Source organism: Diachasmimorpha longicaudata, chromosome 15, assembly GCF_034640455.1.
Source record: "Diachasmimorpha longicaudata isolate KC_UGA_2023 chromosome 15, iyDiaLong2, whole genome shotgun sequence".
NCBI lineage: Eukaryota > Metazoa > Arthropoda > Insecta > Hymenoptera > Braconidae > Diachasmimorpha > Diachasmimorpha longicaudata.
Window position 1 is genome coordinate 6,300,197 of NC_087239.1, and position 17,518 is coordinate 6,317,714.

Below are 17,518 nucleotides of genomic sequence, written 5' to 3' on the forward strand. Positions count from 1 at the left end.
GCTCCTGGAACTGTCTGATTAATCAGATATCCCAGTCTTCAGTGACTGTCAATTAATTAATTCCACTCATCGAAAAGACAATAATTGATATCCCATTGACTGAATCCCACCAATACTCACCTAATAACGGCACAGCGTCGGACGTTGCTGGCATTGTCTCAGCAACCATGTTCAAGAACACTGTGAGGGACAGAAGAATCGTTACCCCTGCAAAGGATATCGATTATATTAGTAATTACATCGAGAAAAAAAAATATTTTTACATCAGTGTACAACGTCATAGATGAACAACAATAAATCAGTCGAGGTAAGCAATAGGCACGATAGTCATTGGATGTGTTGGGCACATCTAGGTAGACCAAACGCTTGTAAACGTGACACACGAAATAAATGTCCAGATGAAGAAAATAGGGATTTGACCGCGACTCGAATTGAACAATTCCATCGGTGATTGGCACTGTTCTCTCGTACGAATTTCATTTTCCTCGATTTTTTTTTCCTCGCGTTTCAACTGCCTTCTGTATTTGGGGGAAACATGGAGGTAGCCTGGTAATTGTGAATTGGATTGTTTGATTGCATGGCTATTGGACGAGGGCGACCAGAATAACCACAGACTCAACAATGCAGAGGTACTATTTTGAGATATAAATGAACTCACCCAGGGACAATTTTTCACCAGAATCTGGTGGTAGAGTAAAACCAAGTACAGCCATACTGGCAATTAGTACACATGGTACTATTAAATTGAAGAAATAGTAGAGTGTTCGTCTTCTAATGATTACGACGAATGTTATGTCAATATAGGGCTCTGGGCAGCAGTTGTAGAATATAACGTTTCTTTTACCCGGTACTCCTGTGAATAAAAATATTTATTTTGTTATATTTAGTGTATATGTGAAAGTAAAATACGTATAATAAAATAACGTTAATTATATTGAAAATGTAATAACATTTTCTGGGATTTTTATCTCTCGAATAAATCTGTTGGCTCAAGAATTATTCCCCTATTGTTATGAAAAATTGATTGACACAACTCATAAAAAATATGAGAAACAAGTTGAAAACTCAAATAAAAGCCAACTGAATGATCGTTTGCTTGTCAGCTGTGTAACAATAAGATGTTATTTCATCTTCAAATCACGTCTCGAGCGTTTGCTGTCGAGTCGACCGCGTACGTGAAGATTATCAGACTCGTTCGAGGTCAATCCACAAGCGAATCTGCAGTGAAGCAAGTATTCAGTGGTGGTACATGGGGAGAGTTTCAGAAAAAGGAAAAAGGACTAAAGCCTGTATATCCGTATATCCTGGAAATAAAAGAGTGTAATGGAGGAATTGAGACGAGAATCATGACCGAAGGATTCTCCGCATGGAAATCGCGAGATCCTCGGCTTCCTTGAATCGCTCTTTGGGGGGGAGGGGGGAGGGAATATATAGTGACATGGACGATGGGGGTACGTGATTGAGGGAAGGGTGTACTTACCCAACAAATCCCATTCGCCATTGGTGATAAAACTGCTTATGTCTCCGCCTGATTCGTCCTGCAGTTGGAGATCCAGCTGCAAATGGAAAAAAATTGAGTAAATTCAATAGAATAATTAGAAACGAGAGAGGGTTGATTAAAAATTCACATTCAAAGTATTCAACCGATGCAATTACTAACTGTTATATGGCTCCCTCTCGATCAATAAAATTCTCCCAAGATCCTACGACTTTATTTAAAAAATACACAATATTTTCATTCATTGCTTTTCATCTCTGAAACTTAATTCGTCGACGTTAATGAACTGCTCCCTTTCGTTATCAGTCGTAAAAAAAAAATTCCTCTCAATGCAAGTTTTTATGTAGCAAGTCATTACGATGTAAAAACCTGAATTACATCTCTTCAGGTCGAAGCCCTCGGCTGATTAATTAGGGAGACGTTTCACTTGAATTCACCCCATCCTTGGCAAGTAGAAAATTCTCGTTCATCTTGATATCTCAGGCTACAAAGAAAAATAATTTTCTTTTTCTCCTCTTTCTTCGGTTTCTGTTATGGAGAATATTATTAAGGCACCTATTATGGATCATATTCCATCCTCTGAGGGCTGAAATTGGGAGTGAAATGGAATTTATAGTGGATATCGCTTTGGAAAAACTCGGCCGGAGTAGCTGAGTGAATCCGTGAAAGAAGTTCCAAGTTTTTATTTATTAAAAATTTTCTCGGAGTGAAATCTGAACTTAAAATTCATCTAACAGTTCCACTGTACGAGTAAAGAACAGCTTTCTCCCTAGAATACTCATCACCCACCGTTTTGTTCGCATAATTACATAATTACATAATTAAGTAGTACATAATAACACAGCATAAACTTTTTACAGAGACTGTCGCACTTCAACGACCCTAAAAAATTATGCTCTCCCTCTCGTTATGAGTTGACATACAACAATGAATGAGAAGTAAAATATGAACGACGACAAAAGCCGTCATTGAATCTGAGAAAATCGAAAAAATGAAAAAGGGACAGCACAACTATTCCAGAAACGTACATTGCAGTTGAAATCAAATACTCGTGATGTTGGCAAGACTCTCGGTTGGATAATCCCGAGGAAATAAATTTGATGCTCCGGGTATACGCTGAACTGAGTCACAAACGAAATGAATCTGGATAAAGGGAATTCCATTGAGCATAGCGATTGAAACCCTCCGCTCCCTATCCAAAATCCCCGAGACTCGAATTCTTCGAGGAAGAATGACGGGCAATGTGGCGATGGATCGGGTTGGAGAGGGGTGAGAATGAGCCGATGTAATTGCTTTTATAATCGATTATTAACCTGCCAATCGATTTATCGGCTCTTCAGTCTTTACGAGCGACGTATCACCCCATCAAGGACGTGGCGGGAATGTGTTGAAGCTACTGCAGGTCCATTTTTTTTTTCATCCGTCAAGACTTGGAGAGGGTTGCAAATCACAACGAGCGATGCGACACTGGAATTTTCGTATTAACCTATCGAATGTTGGGGCGGAGAGACGAGAAGTGATCGCCCCCCCCGGTGTAAAGTAGGTCGGGGGGTGGGATACGTGGAATAAAACATGGATTCGGTCAAATTTTTTTTTGTTCGGAGTGATGCAGATTCATGGAGGAATGGGTTAAAAAAAACATCAGTGTCTAGACGGTTGGAATGAAAATTTCAGGGTGTAAATCGGTAATAGTGGTTGGGGTACTTGGAAATGTCAATTTTACTGTTGTCGAGGACACGTCGAAGTGTAAATAATAATTGTTTCTGCATGACGGGCGTCTCGAGGAAAATTATATAATATATATTATGTAATATATTGAGCGTATGAGTTTTTAAGGGTCTCAATCGATTTGTCGAACTGATTACCTGAAAACCATCGTAGGTCCACGAGCCGAATTTCATCTCACAGCGTTGATCGTCAAATGGAAACCATGTGATATCGATCTTGCAGGTGCTTTTGAAGATACCTGGTGGCACGTACAAACATGTGCCATTGTCCTTGACGACCACGTTCGTTGGGTAGGTACCGTCAAAGCCCTCGTCAGCACTGAAAATTATTTGAACAATTACTTTTCTCGAAAATTTTCTTCTTCAGAGGGAAATCCAAGCACCGAAATATTTCTCATCGCATACATTATCGCAAAAACTACCCTCCGCACTTCCCCGACAGTCGTCCATATTTCGGATGAAATCATGACAGCCATAGCCCCTCTCAAATATTCATAGACCCTAATGGATTTACACCGATACTCATTGATAAAATATTTGCCAATGGAAAATCAAAAAAAAAATCCGGGAGAACGAGAATCCCTCCGTCCAGGATAAAGAGGAGTTTGGAAGGGTTTGGGGAAGGGGTTATGGTACTCGCAAGGTTGAATGCTTCTATATATAGTATATGCAGCCCTACATCCACGGACGGCTGAGGATTGGTTGGAACTTGGCCAGTTGGCCGCAACCCAATCCGTTATTTCATTCTTTTCGAAAGCTCACCCTCCGCCCCCCCCCTGATGCGCCCCCTATCTCCTCACCCTCGCGCATCTCTTGCAGTCCCATCTCCCCCTCACGCCCCTTTGATACCAAACCCGTGGTGCACTATACCTCACAGACCACTGCCCCGCCCACGTTTCGCTTCTTTTCACCAGTGAGAATTCCTGGATTATATTGATAAATGATGACTGTGTGGTGGTATGTTTACTTCGATTCAATCCATTGATTTTGTCTTTCCAAGATTATTAGTGATTTTTACCTCGCAATAGAAAAATTGCAGTCGTTGTATCTTGCGATTTTCTAATTTTCCTTTGGAATCGGAGAATATTTTTAAAAGATTGGATATCGACGTCGATATATCTTCGATATATCGATACCACTCCCACCGCAGCGTTAATATCTGTCCTGTCTTTACCGTTCCACCACAAGTCCCTTTGATATATATTTGTTCGCCCTTTCTCCACCACTTTCTTTATTTTTCACGGATTTTCTCTGCTATTTTTTTAGCCTTAAATTATTTTTTGTTAGTGGAGCTTCGGCGAGGCACCGCATGAGGTAACTCGTTAAACGAAGTGACAGTGTTATTAAAGTTAATTACCCCACCGCCTACCCCTCCCCCCTTTCCACCCTCCCATTCCCACCCATTGTGACGGCGTTTCACACGGAAGACGGAAGGCTTGTCCTGAATGAGAGAGTGGTATGAAGAGTAGGAGCTGGGGGGAGGAACTGGGAGCTTCACTAAGGAGTTGAAAAAATGACCAAAGCAAAAAGTAGAGGTGAATAAAAATATGGAATACCATAGAAAATTCTTGGGGCTTTTATTCACGTGAAAATGGCTCGTAAGCCGGGACCAGGTAAGCGTTCTGCTCACTGGGTTGAATGAAATAAAATGCACTGGTCCAGTCAGTAAATGGTAATCCGAGTAACACAATAATTCAAAGGTTTCGGGGAAAACGGAATTTTCATTGTTTTATAGCGGGTGAATTTCTTCGCTTATAAAGATGGAAAGTGCAGGGAGGAAAGTGTGAAAATTCAGTAATAATTTCCGGATAAAACGGAAAAGATTTAATAGAGATCGGCAAAGCAGACGTGAAAATGCAGAAAATATTCCAATTTAATCAGAAAAGTGAGACTTCATGAATTGTTTACAGATTCAGGGCAGATGTTGATGATAACAGACATTTCCTGATCCATCTTCTCACCTCGTTCACTACTGGAAACCCGATGTAAAGGTCGAAACAATAGAATTCATCTTAGTAATGAGCAGGTGATTCGGCGTAGAGTGAGCGAGTGGAAATAGTATCGCACAGTACATTTACGGAAGTAGATTTCAATGGTTCTAACCCATTTGTAACACGATCTAATCATCCCCCCGAAGCCGCCCCTATCGAATCTACTCGCTGCATCTGTTTTCTTCCCACCGCTATAAACTACAATCAAAGGCCCACCAAATCGATGCACTGTATTCAATTGGAAACAATTCAAATCTAATTTTCGAGCCAGCTTCAAGCACTTGGCGGCGGATGATACTTCAATTAGTCACCAGCTCCAGTCTGAGGTATGTTATGGTCTGAGGCGGTGAGCATCCGGTTGAGTCAGTTATCGGCGCGACCCAAGTAGTAAAAAGTTGATTCAAGCCGACATACCGGCTGAACCAGGCCATTTACCCCCTCGGAACGCAGCCCCCTTAAGCGTCACTGAAGCGTCACTTTCTCCCCGGGGGGAAATCCCCGGATATGAGACACGGACGGGTGTTGGCCGATGGTTGGTCGAGTGTTGATCCAGGACTATCAGCACTGAACCAGCCCTGGCCCCTTCCTCATCTTCCGCGAGAGTTATTTGAAACCAAAAATGACTCCCTTTCGAAATAAAATAAAATTTTATCCCTCCAGAGGACATAATCCTTCAACTTCCGGGACATGGCTGGGGTGAAATCACCCCCCAATGTGGAACATAACCGATGGTAAATTAATTAATTATTACTTTTGTTCTAGGAGCGTTTCTCCGTATATCACGAATGAAAGGTCTGTCCCCCCTGATCCCTCATGAGTACCTTCCCTCCCCTTCAAAATTTCCCCCTCCCCCTCCTCGCAATCCCAAAATTCCCTAGGCCTCTCATAAATCCCCGGAAAATTAATCATCAGGAATTGTACCCACAATCAATACTCCATCGCAGATACAAAATACACTGGCGGTGGATTCAGAAAGTCCCAATGCCCCCTCCCCCTCCGCCCCAAAGCTATTTACTGCATCTCATCCGGTGCTAATTACCAGGACACTCAAGCGGTAATGGGTGCCAAGCGTTGGCGGTGCCAGCTATACATTACATCCCCCCCTCAAGTACTCTCGCTCCCCAATAATTCCACGTGTCGTCGAAAGTATCGGGGTACAATCTCCCTGGTCCAACAACCATCGGTTAGTACCATTGCCACGAGATTTGAAAGCTCAGATGGTATTCGCCCCAATACCCGAGCGCTTGAAACTCATTACGTATCGACAAACACGAATTTAATGCTTTCAAAATTGTCAAGTGGAAGGGCCGGAATTACCAAAATACTAGAGGTCTGAATGCAAGTTGTCCTTGGCATTACTCCAAATGCCACCGTTTTACCCCATACACGGAGATAAAAATTTACAACTCAGGATAAATTGTTTCCTTTCAAAGAAAACTCATTTACGTCAAATAAATAATTAACGTTTTTTCCCTCGGGATAAATCATTTTTCTAACTCCACCCCAGTCCAACCCCACCCTCCCCCGTTCCTGGTCGAGTGTCGTATCGTGTCCAGAATGTAAATCCATTTTGCCATTCACCGAATAAGGAAAGAGGGGGTTGAAACACAATCCTGAGTGGTTTTAGACCGACTGAGGTTCAAATCTGTGTGCGTTCAATCCTTGAGAACCTCAACTGCACTAATCGCGTCAGAGCAGGTCCTATGGATAATGTATGTTGAAGGTAGAAATTGGTATATACCTACACCAGAACAAGCAGAAATGATGGAACAGAGAGGATGGAGACAAGGGCCTCCCCCCGAGGGGGTGGAAAAGGGGGTTATGCACGCGTTGTGGCCTAGAATGGGTTGAGAATTCGGAGATCGTGTGTATTCGCCGTGTCAATGTGTGCTATCGATGTGTGGGTGGGGCAAAGCGTCTGTATTTACTGGCCACCCTCCCTCCACCCCCAATGTTAGTTGTATATGCAAGATCTCAGTATTAGCAATATCCATGATGGGTTCGGTCTGTGAGGAAAGGGAGACGGAAATGGTTTGGCTAATCGGGGTGGGGCCGCCTCCAAACGTTTACCAGTGAATGGTACGAATGCCTTTGGCTAGATACGAGCCATATATATATATCATGATTTGGAAATCTTCGACGACAATTCATCCCCCGGCTTTCGCTACCCACGTTGGACCCCAATGGGTCAAACGTGATGTTTTGGTTTATGGGAATCCACCCACAGTTCACTGAATATGGAATGAACACGTGGAGAATCATAAATGTTTCATTTGTACGGAGAAATTTAGTTTGTTCTTTAATTATTAATCTATTTTACTGAGTCGTGAATGTGTAGTGGAGGTGGGGGAATATTTTTAGTTGAGAAAATTTAGGGAATTAATAATTAATTTCGAATTTTCGATGGCGAAATAAATAGAAAGTTTTTTTCTATCGCGAGCACAAGATTTTTATCGTGGAAAATTGATTGTTTATGAATTATTTATAGGGAAATACCTTGAGGCTAAATATATAAAGAAATGTAATATTACATGGTAATAGAGGTGGGCGTTACGAGTGAACCGGAAATCCTGATCAAATTTCTGATGGATGTTGGTAAATGTAATCGTTGAGGGGGCGTGAATGGTGGGAGTGCGTCATCAGGAGTAAATGCCAGCAGTCACAATTTCCATTCACATGTGGAATTTTCAATTCTGTATGTAATATTTTCCCGGGACAAGTGGGGGAGAGGGAGAGAGGGAGGAATGGAATCGTGTCATCGGTTGAATAATTAATTCCGAGGAACTCTGCAGAGGTTACATCTGCGGCAGAATGACCCAGACTGCAAGTTACTGCAGAAACATGAGTTGAGTTCGATATACATGTGATTCACATGCACCATCTTCATGAGACTTAAGTACTACACGAGGGGAATATAATGTTTATATACTTCGTAGACATTTTATCGAGTCATTTCGAGTTGAAGTTTACGGGATTTCGTCATTGAAAATTCCGAATCGAATGGAAAAAGTCGATAGGACGAAATTGGAGATCGATTGTTGTAGAAATTTTCAACAGTTCAGTGAAGTATCAAGTTCCTTCTCCGTTGTCTTGACTCAACTATCATGTTATTTCCCACAATGGAGCCAACTGCAGCTGTACTTCATCTGAGGAGGGGTGGGGGATGTCGGCGACGATGAGAATGCGGTGACTACCATGAGAATCTCATGGGCTCCGGTAGCGCGTTACTCCAAGTACCAGTTGACCAGATTTCAGATTCTCACTGGCTCCCTCCCCCCCATTTTTTCCTTTACGATCCTCGGCAAGTGGCCCAGCACCAACGAACTAATCGAAATTCACAGGCTCCCGGAATTCCCAGGCGAATTCCTGAGATTTTCAGGGGAGGTTTATCCCTAAAATATTCTGGTAACAATTCAATTTTTTTGGCATTCTCAATGGGGTAGAATGGTGAATGGGTATTTCATGCAGTTGAGGTCGTAGTCGGTGCATGAAATAGTTTTGATCTTCCTCTTGTACATGTGGAAATTGATTTTTAATTAGGAATGTAAATTAAATCTTCGGGGATTAAAATTGTTTAGCAGAAAATCGAGGAGAAATTCTAAGGGATCTGTCACGTTTTTCCACGAAAATTGTCATTCATGAATAACATAAATGCATCACGTTCTAGTTTCACAGGTGAAAATCCATGTGATTATACCGTAACACGTGGAAACGAGCGTACGCATTTAGAAGTTTAATTTAAACTCACCTGTTATACATAAGAACATCGGGTTTCCATAATCTGTGGGGCGGAATCCTGAGGTCTTTAACACCACCGTACTGTGATACGTTCCACCTCATGTTGACATCATTCCATTCCTGGAAAAAAATTTAAACGGATTATAACATAAAGTTTTTCCTCGACGAGCGGGGGAAAATATTAAAATAAAGTATTCAAATGAACACCCGAATTCGTGAGAATATTTCTGAACACATCCGGGCAATTGTGAAAGAAATGTGAGAGACATAATTGACTCTGATACCCTCACCCACTGAGGGAGGAGGGGGTTGTCTAAAATACAGATACACAGTGAGAGTCGACAAATCCCGTCACATTTTCCCTTTCTCCGTCCACTTCACTGGGAACGTAGAAATGAAAATGAAATGAAAATTTATTTCCATACAGAGTGAGCACAGGTATTCCAATTCCCGTATAATACCCACCCCAGATCGCTCTCCATTAATTTTAATTTCTATGAAATATTCAATGCTATCGTGTGAAATATTTTTATGAATATTTTTTGCATTCTTAATGCCACCCCCCTCAATGATACTTCATCACTTGAGCTTTAATCCACGTCTCTGAGAATTTAATAGTCGCGGGAGATAATTCATTTGTTCGCTGTTTGCTGGTGAAATGGGCGAAAGAAATGGAGAAAGAATGGAGAAAGATAGTGAACCTTTTAAAGGAGTTAATATATAGGGGACTATCGGGATCGAATGGCGAATGCGAATGGCATGGAATAAACATCGGGTGGACCTTGCCCTCAATTACGCTGGCCAGCAATACAATTGCACATTTTATTCTATTAGATTTTCTTCGTATTTTCCACTCGTGAGAATTTTCAGCTGAATATTCCAACGCAAGGGTCCGGAAACACAGATAAACTCTCCCGATTTTCCGAATTTTCTCGCGATCACATATCGAGAGGAAAATTACTTCTTCACGACGATTGGAGTCTCAAGTAAAATTGTATTATAATTATTATTGTGCGAGGGAGATTAAAAGCGAAGGAATGAAAAAAAAGCCATTCGTTCAATCTGCGACTCATTAAAAACAACTCACAACACCCTTCCATATCCCTCACCCTCGCAATCATAAATGAAAGTGGACTCGGAATAGAAACCCCCGAAAATACGAAGCCATTCGTGACGCAACCGATCTCCCAAGAACAATAAACATTCTGATCAAATTGGTACACGAACCTTTTCATGTTCGTGGTACCTTTAACCATTTTATTCGGTCATCAATTTATCTAAATATTTCTTGGAGCAATTACACCCCCCGTAATCGCGAAAAAAGGCCCTGATGGCTCTTCCCCAGATCCCCGATCTTCCCATTAATAATAAATAAACCACCAAGCCACTGCCAGGTTACTGATATCCTAACAATAACAATAAAGAATATACGTGAGCAATAAAAACCGTAATCACATTGACACACGAACATATTAATGTTTATGTCTTCATTGGGTCATTCGTCCTGAACATCACCAATAGTTGGGGTTGGAATCCAGTGGATTAAACTGTCAAAATATAGAATTTCTTAATTTTTTATAACAAAGAATGAATATATAAATCACACGATCACTTCAATATTCTTTTCTTCATTCAAATATTTCACTATTAGGCGAATCTGCTGATCGATTAAAAATTCTAAAATATAAAAAAAGGCGATTCGTTCCATCTGCGACCCATTAAAATCTACTCAAAACACCCATCCATTTCCCTCGCCACTCGAAAGCCATCAATGATAAATAAAACATAAATCCACAACGGGAATCCCCGAAAATACGAAAACCCTCGTAACGTCCCTGATATCATACGAACAATAAAAATTTTAACCACATTGGTACATGAAAAATATAACAACCATGTTTTCCTTCATTCCACCCAACCACTCATTCAACTAAATATTTCTCGAAGCTATTGCCCCCGGGCCAATCGCTAAAAATATTTATCATTGTCACGTTCCTCCCCCCAACATTCTAATGTTTATGTTTCCATTCATACCAACTCAGCCATGAGCTTCACCCAGCACTACTTGAAATCAAGAATAAAGTGTAGCTACACTCGAGCGAGATAGAGGATACCTATGCACACAGGTACTAATATTCAGAAGCTTAAGTACTCATTGAGTTGAGAATTGTGCAGAGACAGCCATGCAATGACCCAAATTCAATGTTAACGATTGTGCCCGTACGGGGGGGGGGTGGGATAAAAAGTGAAGATGAGGGGCGGCAGAACATTCCACTCGTTCTATTTATCTCGCTCGGTTGCCAGACCAATGTTCAATCGATTTTTCTTCGTCTGGTATTTCCATATTTTTTTTTAATACTCGTACAGAAATTTTTCCAAACAAACGACAAAAACCAGTAGCGCCCCTCACCACCCCCAGTATTGTGAAATCTGTCGGCAGATGTGTCGTTGGTCTAGATTTAATTTCTCCACTTGTTCGTTATCGTTCTCGTTAGATTTTCAATTGTATTTCCGTGTCGTATATTTCTATGTCACTTGACTCAAGGGGTTTATGTATATGTGTAGTCAGCCGTGTGGATATACATCGTTAGTTACCATCGTGGGACCTCTTCGATTTGCATTTGTGAGTGGGTAACTCTTCAGTCGTTACTCAACATCACGATAAATGTGGTTAGGTATATAGAATGTATGGGTTTTGTTTTTGATGGTTGATAATTGAGTAAATAGGGGAAAAATAATGAGTTATGGAGGGGTGAGGGAATTATATGGGGTAATTGCTGGGAGAATTTATATCTGGATTCGGGAAAGACGTGCTGGGAAATGATTTATCAGGTGAAGGGGTGGCTTAATTGTTGGCCGAGTCATGATGAAGGGGGTGGCAGGGGGAAGGTTGTGGGGGATCGGGAAAATCGCGGGAAGGCACGAGGTTTCAGGAGACTCGAGAATTTTTTTGGGATTGGGATTGGTTCGGAATGAGTATTGGAACCCTGGGACGATCCATTTTCTATCGATATCATAATTGAAAATCGAATATGGTAGGATAGACCGTGAAATATATCTGAGTCGAGTATTTTTTCCACCCTAAATCGTTTATTTAAATCTCAAAGTTGGTGGAATATGACTCGTAATATTAATAACGTAAAAGTACAGGAACTTTTTTTTTATCTCGAGTCCATAAACTTTAACATCTTGTTAAATAAAATTTCCACTCACCCGATCTGTCTACTCTCAACGAAGATATGATGCATGAAATATCCTAAAATGAGTTATCGTAAAATTTTATACAGCTCTTTCTCATCCACTACCCGCTTCAAACACATATCTTTGATATTTTTTTCATTCAACATCATAAATTTGTTTTCAAGCCAATACCTGAGAAATATATACAGCTAAAGGCGCATGAAATCTGAATGAGAATTCACGAACGAACGGTGGCCCACACTGTACATGCCATTCTCAAAACTTTTCTAACAAGGGTGTTACGCTCTGAACTTAGCATTTTTATGACTCCCCATTTCTTCATTTTTTTATACCGTGAAACTTGTCAGTGGAGAAATGGCACTGGGGGTAGAGTTCAAATCACGGAATATCATTTGGAATGCGAGACCAGAAGTCGACATGACCCTGATGCTACTTTGTATCACTTCAACTTCTCACGAATCACGAAGATGCCAAACGTATTTTTCCAAAGTTCTCTCGGTAAAAATTTTCAGTGCCGGTTCATGCACAACGGAGGAAACATTACTTCGTTCTGAATGGGACAGAGATACATGTTTTTAAAGAATAGAAAAGTTTTTGAGTGAGATATGTTTTTATATGTAATTTAACAGTTGGCTGGCGTTGCATATTTATTAGTCTATTGGTAAAAGTTTCTGGGAGATGGTTATGGAAATTTTCTGAGATAAATATTGATAAAAATGTGGGTAAATTGTCCGGGTAAAGACATCAAATTCTACTCAACTGATAAAACTACGGAATTTCGATTCATCTGAGGGTTAAATTCAACTAAAATTATAATTTTTTCTGCGACAGAGCCTCTGGCAGGGGAGGAGCAATAACGAGATTCGGCTCACTGTTGGCCAATCTCCACAGGATCAAATATGTGATCATTTGTCCTGTGATTAGCCTAACCCCGTGATAAATAGGGGACGTAGCCCCTGAGCAATTGGCACCGGTGTTCATCGCTAATGAAAAAAGAAAAAGCAAGAGTCCTATTGAAATCTGGGCATTGAGGCCTTCTCGACCCCCTCTATCATTGAATGAATATTATTTTTATTCACCCCCTTGCCTCCCCCCTCCTCCAGGAACTATTCCCACTCAAGGCATCGCCCCGCAGATCAAATTTACATCTTTCACTCGTCGCTGAGTGGTTTTGCACAGCCGCAAGTGGAAACCATGAAGGCTGCCAGTGGTGCGAGTATATCGTGGAAGCTCGACGATGAGCTAACGTTTTTGTCGGTTCCATGTAACACCGGAGTGGTTGGCGATGACTAGAGTTATTTCCCCAGCATCCTCGCCCTATCCTATCCTCGCCCTTCAACAGCTGCGTCTCGAGCAATTCTTCTGACAAGGTGCAGTCTCCGCCGGGATAAACATCATTAATTTGGGAAATTCAGTGTGAATTAATTCCGAATTTCAGTTGATAGAATAAGTTGAAGGTCTTCCAAAACACCGGAAAACCCAGTGGACTGAGCTGTTACAAAATCCATACACACACACATACATTGAAACCCGAAGACATGACGGTGAATCGAGAGAAAATCGTCCGGGCGAAAGCTCTGGATTTTTCAATGAAATTTCTTCGCACGTTGAGTATCACAAATTCCGTCCACTCATTCATTCATTAAAAGAAACTTAATTTAGTTCCCCACATCAGATAGAACGTCCAAACCCATTTCGCCGGAGTTGAAAAAAAAGGAGCCTCGAAATCATGAGGAGAAAATAAAAAAAGGGATGAAGCTGAAAGAGCGGTGTGTCATTGTGGGTTGGCTCACGGTCCTCACTCTTGGCATTTCCCCTCAAAGAAACTTTTCCGGAAACAATTAAAGTGAAAACCTTCCTAATCTCCGGGCGTAAACTCGTACCTCGTGAAATTGGCCTGGTATTCTCGAAAAGCTTGGCTACTCCTTCATCCCTCCACTCACTCCCACTCATTTAATCTCGATAGCATTAATGCCATGCAAAGTTAGTGGATGGTATATAGCCAATCATCGAGACCCGATATTGACTCAAAAATCCATTAGCGAGAATGTTTGAATGAACTTTCCATTATGATTTTGGGGATCAAAACTTGAATTATTCCATTTGATTCGATAGCTCTAATTTCCACTGGAGTGCGATAAATTATTCTACCGGTGAAGTAACTGCGGACATGTCTGATCATACGTGGGTTCCTATCACTTCTCAGAATTACCAGTGCCTCAAAAACAATCACTGTAACTCCAACAAATTTATCGATAATCACTAATAAATATCGACATTTCCTATTTTCTTTCACGACTCTGAGCATTACTCTTCACATATCAAATTAAATTAATTATGAAAATAATGAGACTATTTTCATCTTCTGACCCGATTCACTTCCTTTGGCAAGGACTTCCAGTGAACGCGTTGCAGTGGGTAAACCCCGAAAATTAATCAATTTATATTATTCCGGGTGCAGAGCTTTGGGAATACATCCAAATTTTCCTCATCCAAAGGGCGGAGTGCATCTAATTTATTTGGATTTAAAGTGAAACAAGAATTACCACGAAATCCTGAGAAGATGGAACATTAGCATTAATGTTTCTCGAAGTGCTCAGCTCCATGAAATACACCAGAATCTCAAGCCCACTTGAATCTAGATAAAGAAGTGAGTGACTGGGTGGGCGAGAGAGAATTTCACATACTCCACTCACTGCAATTCCCTCATCCCTTTCCGAAAAACATTAATATCATCCCCCGATCCACCGAATTCGCACGCGACCACTGTACCCTCCATCACAATCGCGCAATCCAACATACGACCAATTCCAATTTGCTCGCCAATCAATTTTTTCCCATTCATCCTCCTCTTGACAAATTGCCAAAAAAAATGTTGCTAATTAAAACATTTCCAAGACTAAAATTCAGCTATAAATCCCACGAATTGGTTCTTGAATCAGTGGGACAAGAATGAAAGGGATAGGTATTAAAAAAAATGTAAACGAAAAACTGAACAAAACAGAGACACCACCCTGAGGGTAGGCACTGCTGTATTCCAGATGAGGGATGAAAACAATAAGGGATGAAGGGTAATACCACTGCGACGAGTATATTGAAAGGGCAAAATAATTTCTGGACTTATTAGCAAAGTTTAAATATTTATCTCGTTATAAATAAATAAACGAGAGTTTACTCCCCCAAAATCGTTGTCATATTCATAATCAGCGCCTCGCGGCCCCTTTGACGGTCCTTCTGACCCAAATTACTTTAAAAAATACTAATTTTCAATCCGTGAATTACTCACCAATTTCAGCCACAAGTTGGTAATCAGCAGTTGATTCTTCTCATCCTGAAAAATAAAAAAAATCATTTTAATCACACCCTCGGGCCAGAACTCGATTTATCATCATTAAATAAACAAATGAATTCATTGCAAAGCACCAAGGGCTTGGCTTCTGCATTTGGTTGAAACTACTCCCTCTCTACAATACATAAAACTTTGTTTTTTAGGTCGATGGTACTGCAAAAACTTTGTACAACGTATCGTACAGGCGTTGAAGCGCAACATTTCTCGTTCAGGCGAATATAGGCGTACAAAGCACGTATCTCTGTCTTTTTTCACCCCTCTTCCTCCCCCTCTCAAGCCACCACCACTCGCGGAACTTTTCCGCGATATATTGTGATACCAAGGGCTTGTTCATGTGATTAGTAGGGTTCCACGAGAGATGGGCGACGTTGAGAGAAAAAATAAATAAAAGAGAGGGAAAAAGGCAAATAACACATATTCTGATGTTTGCGGCTGGCGAACAATATCAATACTTTACCCTACTTTATATTTTACCCCGGAATTGGGTCAAAGCTCGGGTATAGAAGAGGCGGGTTGGTGAGAATCGGAGGACTCTGGCATCCGTTTCACGGTAGAAAAAAAAGGGCTCGAGGAAGCGCAGAGTGGCTACAGTACATAATAATATAAAAATCAAATATCAATAGTGATGGGAATTGATGATTAGCTCGTCAATGGACCGAAAAAGCACTTGAATCAAGTACATTCTGTACTTGTATGTAGTACAGATTTTTAATGAGTAGAAAATAATTTTAAATACTTGATTCAAGGATTTTGCTCCTCCTGGTGCCCTGGGGGTGTTTGGGTAGCCATCAATTTATGTACCTAATAGGTAGCTGGGGAAAAATAGGACGATTGAACGGAGAAATGGTCGTAGTGAAATGCAAAATTAACTCAGTGGCTGTGAAAGCGAAATTGGGGAGTGCTCACAATCAGCGTTCAGTTCGTTCCTTGAATAAGTCATTGATGTATCGATTGCGCGCGCACATTGGGGTACATATCGGGGATTCGGCGATGTGAGAGCCTGTGCTCTATTATGGTGAATCAAAATGACCCAATTTTCCGTGATTTCTGGAATTATCGGGGGTAAATATCAGCCAGTTATACCGTATTTGTCGGGAGTTCCGAGGGTATTTTCTATTCGTTCGCAGGGGTGGATTCTTTCTCACGCGTTATTTCTCCTCACGTTTGAACTAAAATATTAAAGTTTCTGAGAACGTCTACATTTTTTATTTTTCTTTAAATCTAAACATTTTCTGGTCATTTTAATTTGAAGATTTTTGTTGTAAAAACAAAATTAAACTCTTCGGCATTTAATTCGATTCTCTAATTATAATAATTTTTTGGGAATTCTTCGCGTTCTGTGATTGAAAATGACGGTGAACTCGTGAATTCCCTGATGTGGGAGATATCAGTAATTTAATGGCTGACATGGAATTGATTTTATCGACAAATGGCACCATGATTTCAGGAGTTAGTAGCCCCTTTGGTGGGAGGAAAAGCAAACAGGCTCTTCATAAAAAATTTCCATAAAATGACTGATCGATGGCTGTTCAATAAAGGGTACTCGTGGCCAGAACAATGGCGGGAGAATCATTGGTTATCGTGTTCGAGAACACGAGCGGGCGATTACCCAGCTCTGATAGCATCGATCGTTCAAACAGCGCCTGCTTCTGTTATAAACTCTGAGACGCTGTCTGATACAGAGGAATAATGCTGTCGTATCCAGCAATTAATTTCATCTGTTGCAGGAGTAGTTGAGGAGTAGATATCCAAAATGATTTTTACATTAAAAAATTCAGGGCCTCCGACAAAAACCCTCTGAATAAATCAATCCAACCAGAATTAATTTGTAATTTTCATTCGAGGGAACAAGACCTTGACCGGACATCTACACTTAGATACACAGTGGGGATTTAGCTCAGTGCATGATATCAAATCTGGGTCAGTTCACACAATAAACGGTCAACATTTAATGAAAATCATTCAGAACGATATGATCTCCAAGACCAAAGTACAGAAAGCCCACATCCCTAAG

General features: G+C 40.9%; 1 protein-coding gene across 2 annotated transcripts in view; it reads right to left on the minus strand.

The window, feature by feature from the left end:
• The window catches only part of LOC135169678 (neuronal acetylcholine receptor subunit alpha-7-like), a 71,192-nt gene that overhangs the window by 10,071 nt on the left and 43,603 nt on the right, over positions 1 to 17,518 (minus strand). For both annotated transcript variants that reach the window (XM_064134886.1, XM_064134885.1), the window contains exons 3-8: positions 15,442 to 15,486; positions 8,965 to 9,074; positions 3,364 to 3,544; positions 1,481 to 1,556; positions 659 to 853; positions 121 to 207 (exon numbers count right to left, since the gene is read on the minus strand). In XM_064134886.1, the coding sequence (XP_063990956.1) occupies positions 121 to 207; positions 659 to 853; positions 1,481 to 1,556; positions 3,364 to 3,544; positions 8,965 to 9,074; positions 15,442 to 15,486 (694 nt within the window). The remainder of the gene's footprint in view (positions 1 to 120; positions 208 to 658; positions 854 to 1,480; positions 1,557 to 3,363; positions 3,545 to 8,964; positions 9,075 to 15,441; positions 15,487 to 17,518) is intronic.